At 41.1% G+C, this 27,500-nt stretch overlaps 2 protein-coding genes across 5 annotated transcripts in view; both read left to right on the plus strand.

The window, feature by feature from the left end:
* Window positions 1-18,308, plus strand: part of senp6a (SUMO specific peptidase 6a) — a 44,403-nt gene extending 26,095 nt beyond the window's left edge. For both annotated transcript variants that reach the window (XM_062045229.1, XM_062045230.1), the window contains exons 8-23: window positions 3,605-3,699; window positions 3,766-4,111; window positions 11,400-11,632; window positions 11,817-11,948; window positions 12,023-12,056; window positions 12,127-12,315; window positions 12,389-12,842; window positions 12,923-13,039; window positions 13,101-13,223; window positions 13,298-13,390; window positions 13,458-13,699; window positions 13,778-13,854; window positions 13,939-14,024; window positions 14,098-14,166; window positions 14,248-14,398; window positions 17,982-18,308. In XM_062045229.1, the coding sequence (XP_061901213.1) occupies window positions 3,605-3,699; window positions 3,766-4,111; window positions 11,400-11,632; window positions 11,817-11,948; window positions 12,023-12,056; window positions 12,127-12,315; window positions 12,389-12,842; window positions 12,923-13,039; window positions 13,101-13,223; window positions 13,298-13,390; window positions 13,458-13,699; window positions 13,778-13,854; window positions 13,939-14,024; window positions 14,098-14,166; window positions 14,248-14,398; window positions 17,982-18,221 (2,681 nt within the window). In that variant the 3' untranslated portion in view covers window positions 18,222-18,308. The remainder of the gene's footprint in view (window positions 1-3,604; window positions 3,700-3,765; window positions 4,112-11,399; window positions 11,633-11,816; window positions 11,949-12,022; window positions 12,057-12,126; window positions 12,316-12,388; window positions 12,843-12,922; window positions 13,040-13,100; window positions 13,224-13,297; window positions 13,391-13,457; window positions 13,700-13,777; window positions 13,855-13,938; window positions 14,025-14,097; window positions 14,167-14,247; window positions 14,399-17,981) is intronic.
* An 8,150-nt stretch (window positions 18,309-26,458) lies between these two features.
* Window positions 26,459-27,500, plus strand: part of myo6a (myosin VIa) — a 46,452-nt gene continuing 45,410 nt past the window's right edge. The window contains exon 1 of one of the 3 annotated variants that reach the window (XM_062045235.1): window positions 26,459-26,674. The gene's annotated coding sequence lies outside the window, so the exon portion shown is untranslated. The remainder of the gene's footprint in view (window positions 26,675-27,500) is intronic. The other 2 variants (XM_062045233.1, XM_062045234.1) reach the window with 2 other exon arrangements.

Below are 27,500 nucleotides of genomic sequence, written 5' to 3' on the forward strand. Positions count from 1 at the left end.
TTACCCCATTAATTTGAGCCAGGATGAAAGATTCGTGGATGAGGAACGTGAGAGTGAAGGACTAGAGTGCAGTGCAGGACACATCTTTTTTCGCTCTGACCGTAACTTAGGTACAAGCTGGCTCATTGAATTCCACACTCTCTCCTTTTTCTATTGTGGATCACGGATTTGTATTTTAAACCACCTCGGATACTATATCCTCTTGAAAATGAGAGTCGAGAACACGAAATGGACATTCACAGTGACTTTTATCTCCACGACAATACATCGGCAAAGCACTTTAGCTACGGAGCTGACGTGATAGCATCGGGCTTAACTGCAGATAGAAACAAAAGAAATAAACCCCTGACTGGAAGGATAGACAGAAAATCAACAAAACTATTAAACCATGGACATGTAACTACACGGTTAATGCTTTCCAGCCTGGCGAAGCTTAACAATGCTGTTGCTAACGACGCCATTGAAGCTAACTTAGCAAGGGGACCTCACAGAGCTATGCTAAAAACATTAGCTATCCACATACGCCAGCCAGCCCTCATCTGCTCATCAACACCCGTGCTCACCTGCGTTCCAGCGATCGACGGAGCGACGAAGGACTTCACCCGATCATAGATGCGGTCGGCGGCTAGCGTCGGATAGCGCGTCTGCTATCCAAGTCAAAGTCCTCCTGGTTGTGTTGCTGTAGCCAGCCACTAATACACCGATCCCACCTACAGCTTTCTTCTTTGCAGTCTTCATTGTTCATTAAACAAATTGCAAAAGATTCACCAACACAGATGTCCAGAATACTGTGGAATTTTGCGATGAAAACCGAGCTTTTTGTATTGGATACAATGTGTCTGAATACTTCCGTTTCAACGATTGACGTCAGGCGCATACGTCATCATACATAGACGTTTTCAACCGGAAGTTTTGCGGGAAATTTAAAATTGCACTTTATAAGTTAACCCGGCCGTATTGGCATGTGTTGCAATGTTAAGATTTCATCATTGATATATAAACTATCAGACTGTGTGGTCGGTAGTAGTGGGTTTCAGTAGGCTTTTAATGCACACTACAGTTGTTCTACACAGATAAAGCATGTTACTTAGACATAATTTTTTTAGAGGTTTCCCGAATCCGATGTCCTGATCCCGTTTTTTAACTTACCTTTCACCACAGCTTTGTCAGTGTGTACATGCTAAAAATTGTACTCATGGGAAAGGTTCCTTTTTAAAGGTATGCATGCTCAGGGACACATAATTACATTTCCAAAATCCTTGTTATACACATATAGGAGTTGCATGAATTCCAGGAGGGTGCTTGTCTTCCCAGAACACCGGCTCCAATTTGAGAGCAAGCTGCAACAATGCAATGCAAAGCAGCTTCTAAGATACTAATCCTCCACCACGGCAGAAAATAAATAGTTTCTTCCAAGTACCATTATCACTAGAGGAAGAGAGGAAAAAGAATGGCTAGGCATTCCGCACACATACACACACACACACACACACACACACACACACAGAGCAGGACGACACAAGAAGCTAACCGCTAAAGCTTCAATGATGTTGATACTATTGATACACAATTGCGTTTTGTTCAGGAGAGAACACACAGAAGCGAATACAAATAACAACAGAAAAAATGGACACATTAAAAAGATGGTTTGACAAAAACAGACTTTCTTTGAATCTCAGTAAAGCCAAAATAATGTTATTTGGTAACAGTTAAAAAGAGAAAGTCAGACATAAATACAAATAGATGGAGTAGAAATTGAAAGAATAAAATAAATAACATTTTTGGGTGTAGTAATGGATAAAATTAACTGGGAATCTCATATAAAAGATACAGTATATAACATAAAGTGGCAAGAAATATTTATATAAGGAATAAAGCAATATATGTTCTAGACCTAAAATTACTTCGTGTTCTCTACTGCTCGCTAGTGTTACCATATCTGAGTTATTGTGCAGAAATATGGGGAAATAAATACAAAAGTATGCTTCATTCCTTAACCGTGTTACAAAAAAGGTCAGTTAGAATAATAAATGTATTTAGAATAATACATAATAAATATATCCAATACAAATTGAATATCGAGAACATACAAACACTTTATTTAATAAATCAAACATATTGAAGTTCAAAGACTTAGTGCATTTGCAAAGAGCTAAAATTATGCACAAAGCAAATTATAACCCGCTACCCAAGAATGTGCAAAAATTATTCTCAACAAAAGAGGAGAAATATAACTTTGGAGAGAAATCTAATTCAAAACATTTGTTTGCACGTACAACACTTACAACCTTTAGCATTATGGAATGGATTAAGCAAAGAAGTCAAACAATGTACTAATATCATCCAATTTAAGAGGCTGTTCAAACTACAAGTGTTTACAATGTACAAAGAAGAAGAATTATGATAAACGTCATGAATTTATTGAAGATTAAATATTATCCATTTTATTAAGTGAATCATAACTGGTTTCCCTACTTATGAGAAAAAAGTATGTACCGTATTTAGAACACATTGATGTAAATTGTGCACAAATTGAGAAAAGAAAGTATGTGTTAGTAATTGCTATGAAGTGAAAAAGGGGGAGGATTAGATAAGCTTTGCTTCTACGTATTCCTTTTTTCGACATGTTGTAAAACAAAATATGTAAAATATGCGATGTATCATATTGATACTGTATACATGTTCGAAATCAATTCAAACCTAACCAAACCTGCTATACTATCATTATATAAATGATAACGAAGTGATTAGATTGATATGATCTTTTTCTTGTACATATTAATTATTACAATTAAATTATTTTGGTGTTTTTGTTAATGTCTACAAAGTCAGGGAGTTAGGCTGGATACAGGAAGGCTTTGAGGGCAAAACCCAAATGATATAAATGGGATCCAATAGTTGTTTTTGTTTACTTGTTGTGTACTAAATTCTTTATTTTGTTAAAGAAGAGGTATGTAGCATTCAATTCCACAACTTTAATACATCATCAGATTTACAAGAACATTAGCACATTCTAAATTTAATAGGATAAGCTATAAAATCTCATTGTGTTAATTTTAGTTATCCATCCATCCATTTTCTACCGCTTGTCCCCCTCGGGGGTGGGCTGGAGTCTATCCCAGCTGCATCCTGGCGGAAGGCAGAGTACACCAAGGACAAGTCGCCACCTCGTCGCAGGTTGATTTTAGTTACTTGCCAAAACATTTTCAGTTCTATTATCTATTGTGAAAGTATTGGATCGGGGACTTGAAATTGGATCTTATGAGGCCAAACATTTTGATCGGGACATCCCTAGTTTTATTAATGTTTTTAGTGTAATTATTAGCTTTAATGGATAAAGCAGGTTATTAATGTTACTCACAGTTTTAGCTTTAATGCACGGTACAGTCTTTCTCTAATGCTAAAGCAAGTTATACATTTTACTTAAACATTGTTTATTATTATTATTAACTATTATCAAGCAGGTTATTAATGCTACTGGGGGTTGCATCCGGTTGTTTTTGTGGGCCACGAAAACAACAAAACGTCCTGATTGTGTTGATAGTAATTTAGATTTTTTTAATGTGAATTTTTGGATGTTGATTTCTTCCATGTAACTCCGAAGGAGGCGAGAGCTTGAACATCAAACGTCGCGTCCAACAAAGGAGGAAACCTTTGGAGAGCACTATAGGTTTCCCTTCCCAGGTGGAAGACAACCAGGTGAGCTAACCAGCAGGGGGCAACACTTGAGCAGCAAGTGAGCTGTATCTTCCTTTTGCTCGGCAGGCGTTGAGCACTTACCAAACCGTGTGTGGAAAGTGCAGCATGCCGTGTGAAGACGGCACTAAGTGTCACAACTGCGGCAACAGTCCAGCTTGTCTGCCCTGTCAGCAGGGGGCGCTGTCTTCGCCGTACCCCCGACCACCAATCCGATCTCGACCCCCCTCCGCACCCAGCAGCGGCCTGCAACAAAACTTCTACAAACCATCGGCATGCAGCAACAGACCCGTTCGGGCTGCCAGCGTCAACGGCCCAACTCCTCGGTCGGCCGCCACTTCTGGCTGCTGCGACGTATGGAACCCACCCGGACGGAGGCGGAAGACTGCAGCCCAGCACGACCTCGATGATCCCAGTAAGTACCCGTTAAGTCTTGTAGGTGTCACTCACATCTCTTTCCAGCTGCTGCAGACTGACATACAAATTCACCTTTCAGCTGAATTTATTGCTAATGCAGGGTTTTCCCCAACTTGCCAATATACTTGTGGCGGTGGGGGCTTGGTTAGGAGCATGGTCAATATGTCATTGTATATTTGCATCATTGGCGATGATGCAAAGTACAAATATGTGGTATTAGTAGGGATTTAACAATAAACGGTATAAGGCATCTGGTCAGGATGCCACACGAACGCCTCCCTAGGGAGGTGTTTAGGGCACGTCCGACCGGGGAAGACCCAGGACACGTTGGGAAGACAAGGTCTCCCGGCTGGCCTGGGAAAGCCTCTGGATCCCCCGGGAGGAGCTGGACGAAGTGGCTAGGGAGAGGGAAGTTTGGGCTTCTCTGCTTAGGCTGCTGCCCCCGCGACCTGACCTAGGATAAGCGGAATAAAATGGATGGATGGATGGATGGATGGACGGTATAATGATAAACTGCAGGAAAAATTCCAACGGTTAGTAAAATTCTCTATCAACACAAATCAACAGAATGAAACATGAAAAATTTGCTGGCAGTGATCTATAATTCAAGCAGTGACGTGCGGTGAGGTTCATGGCTGGTGAGGCAACGACTTCATCACAGTCAGATTTACAAACATATGAACCCTAAAGAGTATCTTATTCAACATTTGATTGGCAGCAGTTAACGGGTTGTGTTTAAAAGCTCATACCAGCATTCTTCCCTGCTTGGCCCTCAGCATCAAGGGTTGGAATTGGGGGTTAAATCACCAAAAATTATTCCCGGGCGCGGCGCCGCTGCTGCCCACTGCTCCCCTCACCTCCCAGGGGGTGAACAAGGGGATGGGTCAAATGCAGAGGACAGATTTCATTACACCTAGTGTGTGTGTGACAATCATTGGTACTTTAACTTAACTTTAACTTTACACATACAAACTGTAGCACACAAAAAAGCACATTTAATAAAAAAAACGTTATTATGGTCTTACCTTTACTTATAAATGAAGTCCATGCGCCGCTGTTGTTCTGGATAATGCACCCCCGCCGTAGAATGCACGCCCTGACGGGAGTGTTATATCAACTAAAGCCCACACTTAAACTTTCCACGTGCAAGATTGAATCTATTTAAAAAAGTTATTTAATAAGAAGCCAAAAAGTGCAAAAACAATCATGTTCGTGTTGGAGGAGTTGTGAATGACTGAAATATGAAATCAGTGCTGCAGTCTGCAGGTGTACCTAATGTTGTGGCCCAACAGTCATTCACAACTCCTCCAACACGAACATTATTGTTTTTGCACTTTTTGGTTTCTTATTGAATAACTTTTTAAAATAGATTCAATCTTGCACGTGGAAAGTTTAAGTGTGGGCTTTAGTTGATATAACACTCCCGTCAGGGGTTGCATTCTCCACCAGGAGGCGGGATTACTGCGAGCCTCAGCCAGTGCGTCTTCGCAGCCGTTTTATGATTGCTCAGCACAAGAAATACGTTACACACATACAGTTGTTGACAAAATACACTGTACATTATATACCTCAGCTAACTAAACTATGGAAATATATAATATAATTCATATAGCAATACGGTCTTACTGCACAGCAGGCCAGCAGTTAGCCGAGTCATTGCGCAATCCATGTGAGGCTCAACTGAGTGACGTGCCTCAACTGACTGCTGATCACAGCAAGTCTCTTCTCAGTATTTGAACGGCAAATGTGAAAATTCAGTGATTTTGAATAAAAATAATCTAAAACTGGTGAAGTTAAATGGAAAATAACTTTATAGTATAATCACTGGATACATATAACAATTAAATTTGTATTTTTCTTTTTTTCTTTTTTTTCTTTCCATGATGGCACGTGAGGCCCCGCCTCACCTGCCTCCCCTGACTGCACGTCACTGAATTCAAGGCTGCTGATTCACTCATTTTGCTGTCAGCTATAAAGGGATTCAGCCTCAGACAGATCATCCAATCATCATGCAGAAGCCCCTGCAGGCCAGACAAAACCAAGCCCACTTCTCATTCATATCCATAGAAGCCCGGGGCCTGTGGGCGGGACAAAGCTGAGCATTTATCCAATGACTGTCTACTTTGGCTGCAGTGGAACAACCCACTCTTATGTCCCAAATGAATGAGAACAAAGTTGCGTCATCTGTCACGAAAATCGCTGATTCTGAACAAAAGTTGAACGCATTCTAGCGCGTATTTAGTCAATGAAATTTAAACACAAAACTGCATATTTCACCACTTTTTTGATATTGATATTTTAGGGGAAGCTGAGCTTCCCTAGCAGTCTACAGCAATCACCACTGATCTCCAAGGTGAACGGCCTCTGGCATGTTAGAACAAGGCAATATTTGCACATTGCACATTTTGTAGATCGCGGTTCATAGGTATATCTCGACTATGTTAAAGTGGACGTACTATGCAAAACCAACCTTTCTTACCTATTGGTACCTGTTCTTGTGTATTTGGGATGTGCGTAAGTCCCAAAAATTTGAAATTAAACCATGGAGGCATGCATGGTGGGGGTATTTATAAAACATTCTTGCCTTCCTTTATACTTCCATCTATCCATTAATTATCTACCGCTTGTCCTTCTCAGGGTCGCAGGGGTGCTGGAGCCTATTCCAGCTGCATTCGGGAGGCTTCCTTTATATTTCTGTTTGCCCCATTATTGATGTTTTTCTCCAATTGTGACGTCAGTGGATATCTCCATGTGTGGTAGAAATGTACTCAAAGTTCTTAGCGCGAGTCCGCCATTGCAGACTGCGCTGTAGTGAATAATATGTCTTATACATGCACATGCATCCTCCGCTATTGCCATTTCTAATCAATATCAATATATTTTATTTAAACAGGTAAAACTCATTGAGATTCAAATCTCTTTTCCAAGAGTGACCAGGCCAAGAAGGCAGCAAAGAAAGTTACAGAAACAAAAACAGCAACAGTCACACACCACAGTTAAAAATATAAATGACTTACAACAATAACATAAATTCACACGATTGGTCAAAAAATATATAAAATGTTTCAGTAATTAAACTATTTAAAAACAAGTACAGTGCCCAATACAACTGGTTTCTACATCCTTTAAAATAGACTAAAATGTATCCAAAGTTATCAGTTCAGGTAACTTCAGATCCTTTTGTAAGTCATTCCAAGGCTATGGAGGAGAATATCTGAAGGCTTTTTTCCAAGATTTGTGTTGGCCCTAGGAATCAACATGCTAAAGATGTCCTGCAACCGTAAGCTGTACTGATTTGAATCTTTACACATATAACAACACCAATATACTTCTGTGGTCAGATGAAACAAAAATTGAGCTGTTTGGCCACAATACCCAGCAATATGTTTGGAGGAGAAAAGGTGAGGCCTTTAATCTCAGGAACACCATACCTATCGTCAAGCATTGTGCATTGTGGTAATATTATGCTCTGGGCCTGTTTTGCTGCCAATGGAACTCGTGCTTTACAGAGAGTAAATGGGACAATGAAAAAGGAGGATTACCTCCAAATTCTTCAGGACAACCTAAAATAATCAGCCCGGAGGTTGGGTCTTGGGCGCAGTTGGGTGTTCCAACAGAACAATGACCCCAAACACACGTCAAAAGTGATAAAGGAATGGCTAAATCAGGCTAGAATTAAGGTTTTCGAATGGCCTTCTCAAAGTCCTGACTGAAACGTGTGGACAATGCTGAAGAAACAAGTCCATGTCAGAAAACCAACACATTTAGCTGAACTGCACCAATTTTGTCAAGAGGAGTGGTCAAAAATTCCAGCAGAAGCTTGCCAGAAGCTTGTGGATGGCTACCAAAAGCGCCTTATTGCAGTGAAACTTGCCAAGGGACATGTAACCAAATATTAACATTGCTCTATGTACAAACCCCGTTTCCATATGAGTTGGGAAATTGTGTTCAGTGTTTCCCATAAACTGTCAAGATACCTGTGGCGGTGGGGGCGTGGCTATGGGCGTGGTCACCATGACATCATCGAGTAATTTGCATAATTTACTACAATGATATGATTTTCTCTAAAAAGGCTCAAAAAATGTATACTTACTAATTAATAATAACAGTTTTGTTTCAAACGTCCGTCCATCCATCTATCCATCCATCCATTTTACAATATAATTACAACACTTTATGTACATATTTATATACAGATTTGAACAATAAGTTATTCACTGAAATATATTTATTAATTGTGGTTCTTACAAAAAATATATCTTATAAAATATAAAAACTAAAATGTCTCTTAAAGCTCTGCCCCTTTAATTAGTGCATACTAAATAATTTAACTTTAGCCTACTACTACAACCATATTATTTACCAGCAACATAAAGTGAAACAGAGGCAGAGGTGTCCTGCCACAGTCAGTAACAAATAAACAGAAAACAGTAGTGGTCAAATACAAATAAGGCAACAAGAGAAGTATCCTACACTTCTCTGTTGTAAAGTAAATCTGAACAGCCTATATGGGCATCTACATCAACTATATGATTTTCCTGAAAAGCTGGAAAGGACAAAAAAAAAAAAAAAAAAATTTATTTTATTTTATTTTTTATTTGTGGCGGACGTAATTCTTTCGTGGCGGGCCGCCACAAATAAATGAATGTGTGGGAAACACTGGTGTTAAATGTAAATATAAACGGAATACAATGATTTGCAAATCATTTTCAACCCATATTCAGTTGAATATGCTACAAAGACAACATATTTAAAGTTCAAACTGATAAACATTTTTTTTTTTTTGCAAATAATCATTAACTTTAGAATTTGATGCCAGCAACACGTGACAAAGAAGTTGGGAAAGGTGGCAATAAATACTGATAAAGTTGAGGAATGCTCATCAAACACTTTTTTGGAACATCCCACAGGTGAACAGGCAAATTGGGAACAGGTGGGTGCTATGATTGGGTATAAAAGTAGATTCCATGAAATGCTCAGTCATTCACAAACAAGGATGGGGCGAGGGTCACCACTTTGTCAACAAATGCATGAGCAAATTGTTGAACAGTTTAAGAAAAACCTTTCTCAACCAGCTATTGCAAGGAATTTAGGGATTTCACCATCTACGGTCCGTAATATCATCAAAGGGTTCAGAGAATCTGGAGAAATTACTGCACGTAAGCAGCTAAGCCCGTGACCTTCGATCCCTCAGGCTGTACTGCATCAACAAGCGACATCAGTGGTGTGTAAAGGATATCACCACATGGGCTCAGGAACACTTCAGAAACCCACTGTCAGTAACTACAGTTGGTCGCTACATCTGTAAGTGCAAGTTAAAACTCTCCTATGCAAGGCGAAAACCGTTTATCAACAACACCCAGAAATGCCGTCGGCTTCGCTGGGCCTGAGCTCATCTAAGATGGACTGATACAAAGTGGAAAAGTGTGCTGTGGTCTGACGAGTCCACATTTCAAATTGTTTTTGGAAACTGTGGACGTCGTGTCCTCCAGACCAGAGAGGAAAAGAACCATCCGGATTGTTATAGGCACAAAGTTGAAAAGCCAGCATCTGTGATGGTATGGGGGTGTATTAGTGCCCAAGACATGGGTAACTTACACATCTGTGAAGGCGCCATTAATGCTGAACGGTACATACAGGTTTTGGAGCAACATACTGTATGTTGCCATCCAAGCAACGTTATCATGGACGCCCCTGCTTATTTCAGCAAGACAATGCCAAGCCACGTGTTACATCAACGTGGCTTCATAGTAAAAGAGTGCGGGTACTAGACTGGCCTGCCTGTAGTCCAGACCTGTCTCCCATTGAAAATGTGTGGCGCATTATGAAGCCTAAAATACCACAACAGAGACCCCCGGACTGTTGAACAACTTAAGCTGTACATCAAGCAAAATGGGAAAGAATTCCACCTGAGAAGCTTAAAAAATGTGTCTCCTCAGTTCCCAAACGTTTACTGAGTGTTGTTAAAAGGAAAGGCCATGTAACACAGTGGTGAACATGCCCTTTCCCAACTACTTTGGCACGTGTTGCAGCCATGAAATTCTAAGTTAATTATTATTTGCAAAAAAAAAAGTTTATGAGTTTCAACATCAAATATCTTGTCTTTGTAGTGCATTCAATTGAATATGGGTTGAAAAGGATTTGCAAATCATTGTATTCCGTTTATATTTACATCTAACACAATTTCCCAACTCATATGGAAACGGGGTTTGTATACTTTTGACCCAGCAGATTTGGTCACATTTTCAGTAGACCCATAATAAATTCATAAAAGAACCAAAATTCATGAATGTTTTTTGTGACAAACAAGTATGTGCTCCAATCACTCTATCACTAAAAAATAATAGTTGTAGAAATGATTGGAAACTCAAGACAGCCATGACATTATGTTCTTGTCAAAAGCTTTTGACCACGATTGTATATCCATCAGTCGACTCCATATGGAAGTGTTAAGAACTATAACTTGGTTGACGGGGAGAAAACGCTGTCAAAGTGGAGGTACGTAAATAAGACCGCCTACAAAATGGCACATCCTGAAGAGACGGTCAGAAAGCGGCTTGAACGCGGTTTATAAAACATAATCTATGCACAATTTTGACCAAAGAACCACCATTACATGTTATATGGACCACAAGGAAGTGTTTTAAATGTAGAAATAAATCATAATATGATCCCTTCAAAGTACATCCACTTCGTAGACATGCTGCCTCCACTCCACATAATCGCGTGCGTCTTACTTTTCGTCATCATCACATCATTGTAAGGTGTGGCAGCTTTTATTTCGCCGTGGCGCCACGCTACGATCAATTACATGTTGGTCGAACTCTGTAATGCTGTAAGCTTATTATCTGTGCACAAAACACGTCTTAGTGAGGGGACAAAGTTCACAAGCTGTACTTCAATAAGTAAACTGTTACTGTCATTGTACACTCACTTGTAATGACCATGGCAACATTTACCTTGGTCTGTTAACTACTTTCCATCGCTACTTGTTGCTCCACAGCCGCCATTATTCCAAGTTAGGCCCTCACCTTCTGCTACGTAGCCTAGATGGGGACTATTGAATGTGCTAAGTGTACTGCAAGATAACATACTTCTAGGAAGAACAAGGTGTCCCATTTAGAGGCAGCATGTTTGCGTGTCAGTGATGCGGTGCTCGCCTGGAGCCATCTACATCGTGCCACATGTCAGACTGGGACTTATATGTGATTGTGAAATGAAGGGGCTGTGCTTATGGAAAATTCTGATGACAGCAAATAAGAAAAAAAATCTTCTGCAATCCACAGTTGTCTTGTCCAGCGATGACGAGATGGACAACGCTAGCACAGGAAGTGTCAACAGGCTTGACAGCATCTCCCCGCAACCTGCAGACTCGGCACACTCCTCTCCTGCACCCTCTTGTGGCAGAGTGGAGGCGGCTGTAAAAAGCTGCAGCGAGCAGGAGGAGCTCAGTGCCGAGTTCTTCGAAGACGTCAACCTGAAGATCATGATACCACGGGGACCCATTATGAAAGACCAGGTGGGATCTTCACTTTTGATGTTTTTCTTTATCCCAACAGGAAATTATGAAGTCAAGCTCACTTTCTCAGATGAGCACCCTCTGCTGGTTGCTGCTAGTAGTTGTAGAGTAGAATAGAATATATCTTTATTGACATTGTACAACAAAATTGCAAGCAAACTAATTTGTCTGTTCATTGCTGCAGTTGCAGAAGCAGCTGTGTTCTCCCAGAAGCAAGCGCTCTAAAGTGGAGTCCAGCAAGTGTGACAGCATCATCCTGCAGTGTCGTAGTGTACGAGTGGGAACGCTGCGCAGGATGGTGAAGAAGCCTGTCATTGTGAGTGTTCTCCAACAGCATCCAACTGTCCTGCTCTCATCCGCTCTGACCCTGCTGGTCTTCTTGTCTTGCAGTTTTCTGTGGAACGCATTCAGCTTGAAACGGAAGGTAGAGGCGGCATCTGCCACACGTTCCCTCATGTTGACTTTACGGTGCACTGAGCCGCTGTCTTTGCCAGGAGCCGAGCAGGACACTACAGAGAAGGTGGACCTTCAGGCCTCGGAGCTGATCAGCTGTGAATGGTGCAGCGTACGCAAGCTTCCCGTCTTGTTTTTCCAGACCACATCTGAGGAGTGCGCCCGCCTTCGCACGCAGCTCAACATGTCGCAGGAGTGCGGCGGCCAGTGGTACGACTGTGCCGGAGAACGTGAGTACGAGTGGAGATAGTAGACGGGATGTCCAGCGAGCAGGATGATGGACATTTCTTTCCACACCCCAAGACTGTGACGAGAAGTACATTGTCCTCATCTTTGTGGACGGCCTGGAGATGAAAGAGCAGATGATCCTGGAAGACATCTTGGGCGAGATTGGCAGGAACAACAACCGCAGCAATTTTCCCGGGAAGCTGCCCTTTGAGGAGGCCAACACTCGTCTGGTCAACTTCAACAAGACATCCAAGCAGAAGGAGGTTGTTGTTCTCATGGCATCTTTTGGGACTTATGCACATTCCACAAGTCTGTTGCTCTTCTTTTCCTCTGCTGTCTCACCGCCGCTGTCGTCTCTGCAGTTAAAGGTTGTCCAATATCAACAGGTCAGCCGGATGTGTCTTCCGGCGCCTACTTACGTGGCCTTCCGTACGCGTACGGCCGCCCGCCGACAAAGCAGCACCTTCTTTGATGACGAAGATGAGGACATGGCCGACCTCCAGCCCACTTTCTCTGGGCTGGTGGTGAAGTGAGTCAGGCGTTGGCTGGACGCTTGCTAGCGTGGGCAGGACGCTAACTGGCATGCTGATGGTGTCGCTTGTCTTGCAGGCTGATGGTGTACCCCCCGCCCCCTGCCAAAGGAGGCATATCGGTGACGAACGAGGACCTCCACTGCCTCAACGATGGCGAATTCCTTAACGATGTTATCATCGACTTTTATTTAAAGTAAGTTGGTTAACACTTAATACTCTTCTTATTATTATTCTTGCTAACGTGTGCTTTGCAGATATTTAGTTCTGGAAAAGTTGAAAAGGGAAGACGCTCAAAGAATCCACGTGTTTAGCTCCTTCTTTTACAAGCGACTGAACCAGAGGGAGAGGAGGAACCTTCCAGAAACCAGCAGCCTTCCGTCAGTATGCACATGAAAATGGCCTCTCGTCGGTGCACATAAGCTTTTCAATTCTTCACTCGCTGTGTCTGCAGGATCCACAAGAGACGGCACAACAGGGTGAAGACGTGGACACGACATGTAGATCTGTTCCAGAAGGACTTCATCTTTGTCCCCATCAACGAGTCGTGAGTTTGACCTGCCAAGCAGCAAGGGGCAGAATGCTGCACCCTGACATCACGTGTTGCTTTCTAGGTCCCACTGGTACCTGGCAGTCATATGCTTCCCTGGCATTAACCTTCCACTGCACGAACCTGGCTCCGCCACCCCCACTAATAACCAGCCATCAGAGGACGTACCGGATCACTGCTGTCCGCTTTCCCCAAACACTGATTTGCTGGACGGGCAATCGGAGGACTCTCGCTCTGATGTCCTAGTCCCACCCGACGAGCAAGCGGTGTCTGGGATTTCCAGGGGGCCTGAACCACAATACCTCAGTGAGTCCTCAGCTGTGTGACCCACTACATCATCAATCAGTGACCTTTGACTGACAGGACACTTTTTCCTATTTTTAGGCGAGTTGCACAGAATCAGTGTTAGTTACACAGGCGAGCACGCCTCCACCTGCTCTGATGACCAAAGCTCCGGTCAGGTACTTCTTTTCGTCTTATTTTTTCCCCACTTGACCAGCAGGGCCGCAAGACAAAGTTAACCTTGTTTCTGAAATGGGATTCAGGATGAGTGCAGTGATGACGGCACGCCAACAGAAGACGCCCTCTCCGCCAACACCTCCTCGCTTTTAAAAGCCGACTTGTGCAAACAGTAAGTGGGTGCAATTCCGCATGTTGGCCTGCAGGTGGTGCTGGTTTTAAAAACTACTCTGTTGACCTCACAGACCTTGTATCCTCATCATGGACTCCCTGCGTGGTCCCACTCGCTCCACGGTGGTCAGAACTCTACGAGAGTGAGCAGGAAGCTTTCTGTCATTGACAAGCTTGCGTGACTTGGATCGGGACTTTGACCCTGTGGTGTGCGCTTGCTTTAGGTACTTGCAGGTGGAGTGGGAGGTGCGCAAAGGCAGCCATCGCTCGTTTGGGAAGGACGTAATGAAGGGTTCCAGTCCTCGTGTGCCTCAGCAGGACAACTTCAGTGACTGTGGCGTTTACATCCTGCAGTATGTGGAGAGCTTCTTCCAGGTGAGCCTTTGTCCCACTTTCCACTGCGTGCTAAAATGTACTTTTACCACAACCAAATGTGTACTTTTATTACAACATACTTTGTACTTTTACCACAACATAGAGTGTACCGTTACCACAATATACACTGTACTTTTACCATAACGTACAATGTACTTTAACCACAACATACGGTGTATTTTTACCACAATGTACTGTGTACTATACCACTCAGTGGAGCAAATGTGTTACAATTATGTATTCAATAGGCTATCTTCAAATTGGTGCACTTGTGTCTTTTGATCACATAAGTGTGATACAATTGTATACCGTACTTACTTTTGTGAGTGAGTATGTGTAGTAGATAAGTGTGTTACAATTATGTAGTTACACTTAAGGTGCTCACAGGCTAGATCATACTGTGGGCAAATCGGACTCCGTCCGCAGTCGTCAGAGCTCCCATAGTTGCAATGTTAACTGTGAAATTTCCGTGAAACACTACAATTCACACAATCGTGTGTTTTTCTGTGATGGCACCCTACACTGATGAAAAGGAACTGGCGTTGCTCTACATGCTGGCTTTTCAAAGCTGTAAAATAAAAAGATGGTGCAAGTCATTAAATGCCAGAAGAGACGCACAAAGGACGGTTCGGAGTATGGAAGTACTCAGAAGTACAGAAGGCTGACTACTCACCGTAGGCTGTTTCGAGCAAAGTGTTGCAGCCAATTATCAAATTATAAATAAATAATGATAAATGGGTTATACTTGTATAGCGCTTTTCTACCTTCAAGGTACTCAAAGCGCTTTGACAGTATTTCCACATTTACCCATTCACACACACATTCACACACTGATGGCGGGAGCTGCCATGCAAGGCGCTAACCAGCAGCCATCAGAGGCAAAGGGTGAAGTGTCTTGCCCAAGGACACAACGGACGTGACTAGGAAGGTAGAAGGTGGGAATTGAACCCCAGTAACCAGCAACACTCCGATTGCTGGCACAGCCACTCTACCAACTTCGCCACGCCTTCCTGAAACTGTGGAAAACATTTAATTCATACATTGGCCTGATTTTAATATGTATTATTAGTAGTATGTGTACTTACACTTAGTCTTTTAATTGCGTAAGTGTGTTATGATTGTGTACTTACACTTAGTCTTTTGAGTCACAAGTGTGTTAGACGTGTGTACTTATGCTTACTTAGCCTTTTAAGTGCATAAGAGTGTTACATTTGCATTCGTGTACTTAAGGCCTGATCTACTAAGATCCAAATACCATGCGCAAAACAGAGTGTGAAAGCTGTAAAAGTGTGAGTACTGTTAGTGGGTGTGTTGCGTGTGCTCTACAGTAGTAACACTGCGTGTGCAATTGAAAAGTGGTGCAGACCGCCTTATTTAAATGAGGATATTGCGTATACTATGCAGCCTTCACCACAGAGACACTCGATCATATACTGCACATTCATGTTCTCATGCTCCTTCCTGTGGCGTTTTGCTGTTTTCAAACAAGCAGCAGACATGTACCCCTTTTCATGGGCCTTTTAGAAGCAGTGCATCTACAATGTAAACCACTTCTTTTTTTTTTGCGCTGAAGATGTGCTCATGGTAGAGGCTGCGCCCCTAACTGCAAATGTGAAGAAGAAAATTAATATTGCAAGAAGTATTTTGTTCACATAGGAGATAGTTTAATATATCTTCTTTTTAAAAACAAAACAAATGTCATTTTAAAAAAAACACACCAGCAGACACCAAAACGCATCAATTTAATCCGTTTTAATAAGCTTCTTGAGTCATCCAGCAGCTCTGAAATTATAAAATTATTTTTTTGATGAGAGAATATGTCTGATACTTTTTATTTTTGACATTCCAGATATGTTGACAAGCATAGGTAAGGATGAAGCTGCTGAGCAATCGCCTCATTACTCATAACCATGTGTGTAACTATCAATTTGCACGTACTTTTAATACGTGCTAAATAACGACGCAAAATAGCGCTCGCAATGGAGTTTTATTCTTAAAAAATGTAACTGTGTGTGCATCTTCTCTAAGTATTGTGGCCATTCTGATGATCAACATATATTCTGCATATTCATGAAGACAGACATGCTAAATGGAATGCGCAAGTTAAGGAGAGACAGCTTTACGTGTGCTATCAAGTTTGCACAGGTTTTAATGCACACAAACCATAAGTAGATCAGACCCTAAGTCTTAGTTACACTTATGCACTGACACTTATTTTTGAGTGCATGCATAAGTGTCTTACACTTACAGTTGTGCTCATAAGTTTACATACCCTGGGAGAATTCATGATTTCTTGGCCATTCTTCAGAGAATATGAATGATAACACAAAAACCTTTCTTCCACTCATGCTTAATGGTTGTGTGAAGCTATTTATTGGCAAACAACTGTGTTTACTCTTTTTAAATCAAAATGACAAAAGAAAGTACCAAAATTACCCTGATCAAAAGTTTACATACCCCAGTGACTTTGATCTGATAACATGCACAAAAGTTGACACAAACAGGTTTCAATGGCTAATCAAGGTTTCAAACCTCACTTGTGACCTGTTTGTTTGTAATTAATGTGTGTGTATAAAAGGTCAAACAATTTTCCTGGCAGTTGTGGCTGAAATCTTTGCTGGTCTACCTGAATCCCTCATTTTCTACTTCTTAATCAGCGTTTGAACACTGCTGATTGGCATTCTCAATTCCTTGGATATCTTTTTATACCCCTTTCCCGTTTTATGCAGTTCAATTACCTTTTCTCGCAGATCCTTTGACAATTATTTGCCTTCCCCATGACTCAGAATCCAGAAACATCTGTGCAGCACTGGATGAAAGATGCAATGGTCTGTCATAAGCTCAGAAACTCACTGACCTTTTATAAACACACATTAATTACAAACAAACATGTCACAGGTGAGGATTGGAACCTTGATTAGCCATTCAAACCTGTTTGTGTCAACTTTTGTGCATGTCATCAGATCAAAGTCACTGGGGTATGTAAACTTTTGATCAGGGTCATTTGGGTACTTTCTTGTGTCATTTTGATTTTAAAAGACTAAACACAGTTGTTTGACAATAAATAGCTTCACACAACCATTAAGCATGAGTGGAAGAGAGGTTTTTGTGTTATCATTCATATTCTCTGAAGAATGGCCAAAAAATCATAAATTCTCCCAGGGGATGTAAACTTATGAGCACGACTGTATATACAGTACTTACACTTGGTATTTTGGGTACATAACTTTAGGCGTGTTTACTTACGCTCAGTATTTCCAGTTCATAAAGAAGTGTGTTTTAATGGTGTACTTACACTTAGTCTTTTGAATGCATAAATGTGTTGCAGTTGTACTTATACTTAAATAGGAGAGCGGAAAGTACATATTGGGATGTTCCTTGTTATTGCTCTTATTCTTATTTTGAACAGTAGTACGCATTCAACATTCACACATTCAAAAAAAAAAAAGTACAGAGTTCCCAGTATACTTACTAAAGTGTATGAATTGATGGTTCTTGTGTTTAAAAATTTCAGAATGCAGCAATGTTGGCTTCTGCTTCTTGTCTGCCATTTTTGGACGTGTTGTGTTGTCTTTCCGTTCAGAATCCCATTGCTAGCTTCCATCTACCCATCAACCTGTTGGACTGGTTCCCTCAGCAGAGGATGAAGACCAAGCGTGAGGAGATCAGAAGTCTGATCTTACACATCCAAGAACGACAGGAAGTGGACAAGAAGGAGTTGGATGCTTTGTCCGCTTCCTCTGAAGAGCCGGAAATTAAAGAGACTGATGGATCTCCTGGTGGATCTTTTGATGGTCAAACACACTTACCTGTAACCCCCTGAACTTTGTTGGACTGAATGCTGCTGAAATGCTGCTGCACTCAATCCATTCTCCACCTTTAACTCTTTCCAATAAACGTCAAGTGCAAATATGTCGTCCTGCCTTTTCCTCACGTCACCTGTATTAACAAGAAAAGTCTTTACTCTGTGTGTGTGTGTGTATGTGTGTGTGTGTGTGTGTGTGTGTGTCTTGCGAGCGTGCCTGCGTTTTGCAAGAGTGCAGTGTTGTGCAAAGATATACAACAGCATGTTTTTGTATTTTTTCAATGTTATTGAAGATTTATCTTAGAAGAAAGGAATTGTTCACGCATGACTGCCGTGATTATTGTTATTGATTAGCGCTGGAAACAGCGTCTATTTTATTCTTCATTTTATTCCATAAGAATCCTAACCCAACATAAGTGACTCGCAGTTTAGTGCAGCAGCAAACATGTTGAAAATACTACATTTCTGTCCAAAAACAAAAACAGAAACTTCAGAAGAGTTTGTGTGGCAAATTAAGAGATTTGACGCCAACAATTCTTATTATAGATTGTGTATGGGCTACCATGAAAATATTCATTATTAGCATTTTTTTCTTTTGATTATTTTTCTTGGCGTACTCTCATTACAGTTATTTATAAACTAGTGGCCTAGTGGTTAGAGTGTCCGCCCTGAGATCGGTAGGTTGTGATTTCAAACCCCGGCCAAGTCATACCAAAGACTATAAAAATGGGACCCATTACCTCCCTGCTTGGCACTCATCATCAAGGGTTGGAATTGGGGGTTAAATCACCAAAATTATTCCCGGGCATGGCCACCGCTGCTGCTCACTGCTCCCCTCACCTCCCATGGGGTGTAACAAGAGGATGGGTCAAATGCAGAGGACAAATTTCACCACACCTAGTGTGTGTGTGTGACAATCATTGATACTTTAACTTTAACATAACTAATTATAGTAACTGTCAGGAGTCGTGTATGTTTCAGGCGATCTCTTTGATAGGTCAAAAAGCACTCACATGACTACAGGGTGCCATGACTGCTACCAACATAGCTTTGCTTTGTGTTTGCGGCGATTCTTCTTAGTTTTTCGACGTGGAAAAATGCCCAGTTGCGCAGCATGGGGCTGCTTCACCTGTGAGAATTGTGTAAATTGCTTTTACATCACTTTCCCCACAACCAAGAAAGAAGACAAGTATGGGAAGTGACAGTTCGCCATCAACACCGGAGAGTCACCGATTACAGCGTCTTGTGCCAGGTAAACGTCTGTGTTTTGTTCAGGAGAGAACACAAAGAAGCTAATACAGATAATAACAGAAGAAATAACAAATTAAAGAGATGGTTTGACAAAAACCGACTATCTTTGAATCTAAGTAAAACTATGCACTTCAGTAGCGGTAGAAGAAAATGTCAAACACAAATACAAATAGACGGATATTGAATTAGTAAAATAAACCAAATTTTGGGTGTAATAATAAATGAGAAAGTAGACTGAAAATTTCATTAAAATATACAACATAAAATGGCAAATAATACATCAACAATTAATAAGGCAAAATATAACGTCCTTGATAGCAATCATGGCGCTTGTTGGCGATACATACTTTATACAAGACTCTTCGTAACTGTACACGGATAGCGCCCCCCGCAGGCCAACAATCAAGACGTTTCCCAGCTGGTGACGTTACGGAGCCAGGATCCCAGTAGGGGTGGGCGATACTGCAAATATTGGTATCGATTCAATACCAAGTAACCGGTACTTGAAACATTTCAAGCTCATTAGTGAACATGAACAATCCAACTATACTGTATTTGAATACAACAATATGAGTACAAATAATACGACTATGTATTACGTTTCGTGCAAAATAAAGTCAATAGTGCAAAATAAGTAAAGACAATCAAAAAGTACTATTAACTCTCGTTAAAATAGGACTTCAAAGTATTCCCTGACTTATCATTCAACGATATGTTTTATTTATTGGAATTATTATTTTATTTAATTCATTCAAGGTTAAAAAAAAAAAAAAAAATCAACATAACATTAAAACAAATCATTTAAAAAAGAACATGAATGAAAAGATGCAGAAAAAAGTTAAAACTTTTACCTGCTCCATATTCACTTTTTTGTGTGTCCTGTCCAGCTCCTCAGGCTAATCATATTGTTGATGTAGATGCCCTTATTTGCTGTACAGATTTACTTTACAAAAGAGAAGTGTGGGGTACTTCTTTTGTTGCCTTATTTTTATTTGACTTTATTAAAATGATTTATAATAATGTTTGGCGCAGCCGGACCAGAGCAGGAGGGGAAAGAGGAAAAAGGGAAGACAAAGGGGGAACATTGCGTGGACAAGAAGGGGATAAGACAGAGAGACAACAACAACAACAGAACAATGTCAGCAATTACGATATGTACAAATATGACACGAAAAGTGATAGCAAAGAAGCAGTTAGTGAAGTAAATATTAATAACACAGAAATGACAATGAACATTATTACACTACAATTAGAACAATACAAATACCAATATAAATAGCACTATTGATAATGAATAATAATAATTACCTCTAATATCAACAATACAATTGTTTCAAATGCAACAATACATATATGTAATAACTTGAATTACAAAAGAAAGCGTAACAAAAAATATTTGAGAAGCACTGCCCTAGGGGAAATATGTGAATATATGTTGGATGGACCATAATTATATGCATGAGTGTATGTTTGTATATGTGCTTGTATATGTACAGTATGTGTATATGTGTGTTTGTACAGTGAATGTGCGTATGGATGGATGTACCGTGAGTGTGTATGTATGTACTGTATTTGTGTATGTATGTGGGAGCCTATGTACCTATGTAAGGGGGGAAGTACCAATGTGTGCACGTATGTATGTATGAATGAATGTATGAATGAATGTATGTATATATGTATGAATAATTGTGTGTATGTGAGTATGTATGTGAATTTGTATGCACAATATATTTGTCTTTCAGTGTGTTCGGGACCCAGAGAGCCCAACCCAAAATAGCAGGTGCTGTGCCCAGAGAACAAGGGAGCACCAGCCCTACGCAGCCAGGCCGGCCAGCGACAGGAACTCAAGAGCTGGGTCCACTGTGGCGCACGGCAGGGCCAGCGGCAGGCCATAGACAGACACATCCAGCACAGGACAAGGCACGGGAGAAGCAGGGGACAGCCAGCCCCCAAGCCAGCAAGAGACCACATTCCACAAAGTCAGAAAAACGGAACGCCCAGCCCCAGAGGGGCCGAGAGACTCCATATTTCATAACAAACAACAACATAATTAAACATGGAAACAAAAAATACACCAAATCATATTTTTATCATCATGATTATTATTTTTTCAATAACTGTTTTACTGTTTGAATATTGGGTTTGTGGGTTCCCTATGTACAGCGATGGGCAGTAACAAGCAACATGTAGCTAAGCTACGTAGCTTAACTACATTTTCCAGTAGCTTGATGGTAGCTTATCTACTTTTTAAACGAGTCGCTTTTCCTTTAGTTTAGCTACTTTTAGACACATGGAGCTAGATAGCTTACATCAAGCTACAAACTACAAAGAGAGAAAATGGACTGCGAATCCATGCCCAAAAAATATGGACAAAATACAATGACCTAGGTGAATGAGAACATCCATACATACAGAGAAAATCCATGATGATTTGTTGGTGTTCGTATGATGAGTCACAATTGGCTAGGGCGAAACATTACGGACTGGCCAATCAGAGGCAAGATAAGGCGGGTCATCGAAACTAGTAAGCAAAATCATAACAGACATGCGCTCATGTCACATGACGACGAGGGAGTCGGAGACAGAGGGACGCTTCATGCTGAAGACTCAAAAAAAAAAAAGACACACACTTGAAAATGGCAGAGGGATTCTCTCTTGCAGATTAAATTTTTACCTTAATGATGAAAATGACGTGAAGGAAACCCACAATAATGTGTGTCCTTGGCCATATTTAGACAAATTGTATAGAGAAAACAATGCCCAAAAACGTAGTTTTTATTTGTTTACTCTGTAAACCAAAATCATAACTGCTCTCTTCATCTAAGACGTCCAACACAAATTTAGGAACACACATTAAGGTGAGTTGAGTTCATGAAAAGTTTTACTGCACATAACCATTACCAACTGTTCCCAAACAACACACAAGTCATTGTTTTTGTTGTTTTTGTCAAGATATAGATACATGCTGTTTTTTACTGCAGGTAGAAACAATTAATAACATTATAGGAGTGGGCCAAAGAAAAGGCAAACTCAATGAATACATATCCCCAGCTAAATGACAGATAGTTAATAGTAATGGACCCTTATTGTGTCCATTTGTACACTCTCAGTTACATTAACATTGATATTATACATTGTGGGCTCACATAAAATGTCATTAAATGTAGCTTTGATGTAGCAAGCTACTTTTGCCGTGTAGCTTGCAGTGTAACTTGCTACAATTCTCTGGGGATAGCTTCCCCTGTAACTTAGCTATTTAATCGAAAGGAACTTGTAGCTTAGATTACTACAATTCTGTAGAAATCAGTGACACACACACACGGCTGTCCACTTCAGTGGTGTAGACTTTACTGAACCAACTGCGTATGCCCCGAACATACATACACAACTACGGATGCCCATAAGGGACATCCACTACATCTCCCCTTCTCCAATGTACAACAAGGAATGAACAATCATTGCAATGTACTTATATATAAGCATCACCATTTATAATGAATCAACCTAACACCCTATAAAAACATTATGTATAGAATTGCATAACAAATTCCTTACCATCCTCATTTCTCCCTGAGAAAGAAAAGAAAACAAAACAACAACAAAATAAAACAAAACAACAACAGTGTTGCCAACTTAGTCAAACTGTAATTGCATTTTTTTTTTTTTTTTTTTTTTAAGGCTTCAACATTACACAAGATGTGTTTCGTTATGTCCTATCCTTTCACGAGACATTGTCTTTAGGCCACCCCGGTGGCTTTACCTGCCGTCTTGGAGCATCTCTTGCTTTCGATGTCTGGGTTACCTGCTCTCCGATTGGTGTACCTGGTGTTGCTTCCCTCTCTGTTCTGTGTTCCTTTTGTGGGGTGGGTGGCTCTTGTGGGGCCAACTGTGGCTGGAGCTGTGGCTCAGGGAGAGCCTGAAGGTGAGCCCTGTTTCTCCTCACCTCCTCTGCTCCAGTGTCGACCACATAGGAGCGTGGCGTGTCGGCCTTCCTGATCACTGTAGCTGTTTGTTTTGAGGGAGATATCCATACTGACTGTCCAGGCCTCAGCTCGGGCTTTTGTGTGTCTGCTATCAAAGTTCTGAGCCTGTGTGCATTTCAGCTGATAGTCCTTTTTCTCGAAGGCCTTTTTTCTGGGCCGCTGTGGTTTGAGGTTGGATGGCGCTTGTGGCAGCGGCGAGCGGAGACGCCTTCCCATCAGGAGCTCGCTTGGTGACAGTCCATGGTGCAATGGTGTGATTCTTACGGCTCTCTTGTGCAAAAGGAAGATTGGGTATAAATAATGTTGTCTGTCTATCTGTGTTGGCCCTGTGATGAGGTGGCGACTTGTCCAGGGTGTACCCTGCCTTCCGGCCGTGTGCAACTGGGATAGGCTCCAGTACCCCCGCAACCCCATAAGGGACAAGCAGTAGAAAATGGATGAATGGATGTTTTACAGGCACTCCTCCACACTTTATTACAATATGTTAAATATGGAAAAATCAGTGTATTGTATAATATATACCAGGGGTGGGCAATTAATTTTTACCGGGGGCCGCATGAGCAACCCGAGCACTGCTGGAGGGCCACACCGACAATATTTCAATTAAATTTTGCTCAAATTATTTTTGATATACCGTAAGATAGATAATAATAATAATAATATTTTCATTTAACCTAACTTATCTTTATACAAAAGCAGATGGCTTTTGATGGTTTTATTTTTAACACTTTCTTACACAACACTTCCTGATGTATATTACAATACAAAAATTTCAATTTCTGTCACTTTATCCTGCATCCTCTTTGTTGTGAACGTAGCACGCCTGTAAGGTGATTGGCGAAGAAGGAGGAAGCGTTGCTGTTGCGGAAATGAGGAGTGAGGATTGGTTTTCCTTTTGGAAAGAACGAGATAAGTTGAGCTGTGTTAGTATAGGTTACTCAATAAAAGTTTAAAAAGTGCATCAGACTTGGTGTGCACTTCTTCTGGACGCTACAATTGATGTCAGAAGTGGGATGAAATGCCTCCCAGTTCGCCTTGCCATCAAACCTGGGAGTCTTCATTGAGGGCGGAATTCCCCCCGTGGCAAGCAGCGTGGCTGCACCTGTAATCTCTCTCTCTCTCTCTCTCTCTCTCTCTCTCTCTCTCTCTCTCTCTCTCTCTCTCTCTCTCTCTCTCTCTCTCTCTCTCTTCTCTCTCTCTCTCTCTCTCTCTCTCTCTCTCTCTCTCTCTCTCTCTCTATTCAATTCAATTCAAAGGGGCTTTATTGACATGGGAAACAAACGTTTACATTGCCAAAGCCAGCATTAAAACAATCAATCAAAACAATTAAAATGTATCAAACTTAAGCACCTATTGAAATGAAAAGTATGTACAATTAAAAATATAGGTCTACTATACTAAAGATGTGTGTGAACAGAGCTGTGTCACATTACAGCTTTAAAAAATGTTAAGACTAATTTAAAATATAAGATTATAATAATAAAAAGTAATAAAATAAGGTAAACTATAGAGTTGTGCAAAACATTTAAATAAAGATGCATATGTATACATTCAAGTAAGGATCAAAACAATTAAAATGTATCAAACTTAAGCACCTATTGAAATTGAAATTAAAACTATGTACAATTAAAATATAGGTCTACTATACTAAAGAGCTGTGTGAACAGAGCTGTGTCACATTGCAACTTTAAAAATGTTAAGACTAATTAAAATATAACATTATAGTAATAAAATAAGATAAACTATAGAGTTGTGCAAAACGTTTAAATAAAGATGCATATATGTATACATTCAAGTAAAGATGGCTTAAAAATAGCAGCAGTTTTCCAAGTGTATTTGAACGTATATGCTGTTTGTGGGTAGATCTATGTACAGATGTCCGTATAGTACAAATAGTGCAGGAATAGTCTTTATGGTGGTTGTATTCCATTGGATGTCCTTTTCTTGTCGCAACGGCTCACGAATCTTGCTGCTGTGTTTGCACATTGCTTTACTTCCCCCAGTAGGTATGGGAGTTTGTCGTTAATTGTCATGTTTTCAAACTCTCTTTGGGTATTGGCCATTTGTGGGAAGTATATGTCTCTGATGTCTTGGTACAGTGGGCAGGTTGTTAGGAAGTGCAGTTCAGTTTCTACCGCACCCTGTGTGCATTGGTTGCACAGTCTGTCTTCTCTTGGGAGCCAGGTCTGCCTATGGCGGCCTTTCTCGATGGCTAGGCTGTGCTCACTGAGTCTGTACATAGTCAAGGATCTCCTTAGTTTTGGATCGGTCACAGTGCTCAGGTATTCTGCCAATGTGTATTCTCTGTGTAGGGCCAAATAGCATTCCAATTTGCTCTGGTTTTGGGTTGATTCTTTCCAATGTGTCAGATAGTTTTCTTTTTGTTTTCTTATAATTTGGTTTAGTCCAGTGTGGTTTCTGTCTGGTGGTTTTTCTCTCTCTCTCTCTCTCTCTCTCTCTCTCTCTCTCTCTCTCTCTCTCTCTCTCTCTCTCTCTCTCTCTCTCTCTCTCTCTCTCGAGGATAACCGGGCATCACTTGTCGCTGTGCGCCTTCCCTCACAGGACATACGCACATATAACACTTTTCAAAATAAAAGCAGTACCGTTGTATTGCACACTCGATATAGATGCTTTTTTAAATTTATTTTGTAATTTATAATTGGCCTCACGCGGGCCGGACAGGGACGTACAAAGGGCCGGATGCGGCCCGCGGGCCGCACAATGTCCAGGTCTGATATATACAATGCTTTTGGATTTAGAACTTCACTTTGTGTAAAATAGCAATAGTTTTACATATTTCGGCCTTTGTATCATTTATATGTGATTTCCATGACAAATATAACAAACGTATAAATACAACAAACATATTTGTAGAAATGAACAAAGTGAAAAATAAGCCTAAACGGAGGTGGCGACTTGTCCAGGGTGTACCCTGCCTTCTGCCCGATTGTAGCTGAGATAGGCTCCAGCACCCCCCGCGACCCAGAAGGGATTAAGCGGTAGAAAATGGATGGATGGATGGATGGATGGATGGACGCTCCCCTTGGTATCGGTGTTGTCGATATCGGGATCGATCCTCTCAGCCTTTCCCAGGTTGTCTGCGGGATTGGGAGCCTTGAAGGCGGGCACACACAGAGCAGTGCGGCCCAGGCTGCCGTAGCGAGCACGGATCAGCCTCGGAAACCTCCCGGAGCTTCACTTGGCTCGCTGTCGTTGGGAGTCAGCTCGCACTGAAAGGTAGGACAAGAAGCTTGGCGGAGGTTTCAGCGGTGACAACGACGGCAAGCAGGGCAGCGAAGTTTGCGAGATTAGCTAGCAGGCTAAGGAGCACCGAGAGCCGGCCTCACACCGAGCCTGACACCGCTCTCGCCATGGAGCTAGCTAACACTACCTCACTACTAATACTGTTCATTTCATTTACTTTTTTAATTCCTATTACAATTATTTAATTTGTATTATTCTGGGTTTTTTTCCAAGTCAATGATGGCTAAGACACGTTTGTATTTATTATTTCAGACCTCATTCAGGTGCGAAGCACCTTGGCTTGTATTTCAACAAACATGAAACAAGAGTGTTCGTTTACTGAGGGAGTATTAAAGATAAATGTTGCGGTGCATTGTGGTATAAACACTTTAAACAGGCACGTTTGTCTTATTTCATTCAAACTACGAAACATTCATGCACACTTGAACATGGACGTCATCAATAAACATCTTGCTTTATTGGGAATAAAGTGCGTCAACTCAGCGTGACTTGATGATGATGATGATAACATTTGCATATTAAGGGTCAAAGATCAGTCAGACTGCTGCTTGGTTGTGTGTTCTCATTACATCATTACATAATAGGTCTTTTGCTTTTTTGTCTGAAAGCTTCTCAACACCTCAATGCAAACCTTGTTGGTCCAATAAATCCTCTTGTTTCACTCTTGGAACTTTACATTACACGCACACACGCCCACCAGCAGGAAAAATGTTGGGTCAAAGTCCTGGTCATGGTGTGTTTATTGGTCTGTGGCTGACTTTTGTTCAACATGTTTGATGGTTTTTATTTCCTGTGTGCA

The sequence above is a fragment of the Entelurus aequoreus genome, linkage group LG04 (assembly GCF_033978785.1).
Source record: "Entelurus aequoreus isolate RoL-2023_Sb linkage group LG04, RoL_Eaeq_v1.1, whole genome shotgun sequence".
Taxonomy (NCBI): domain Eukaryota; kingdom Metazoa; phylum Chordata; class Actinopteri; order Syngnathiformes; family Syngnathidae; genus Entelurus; species Entelurus aequoreus.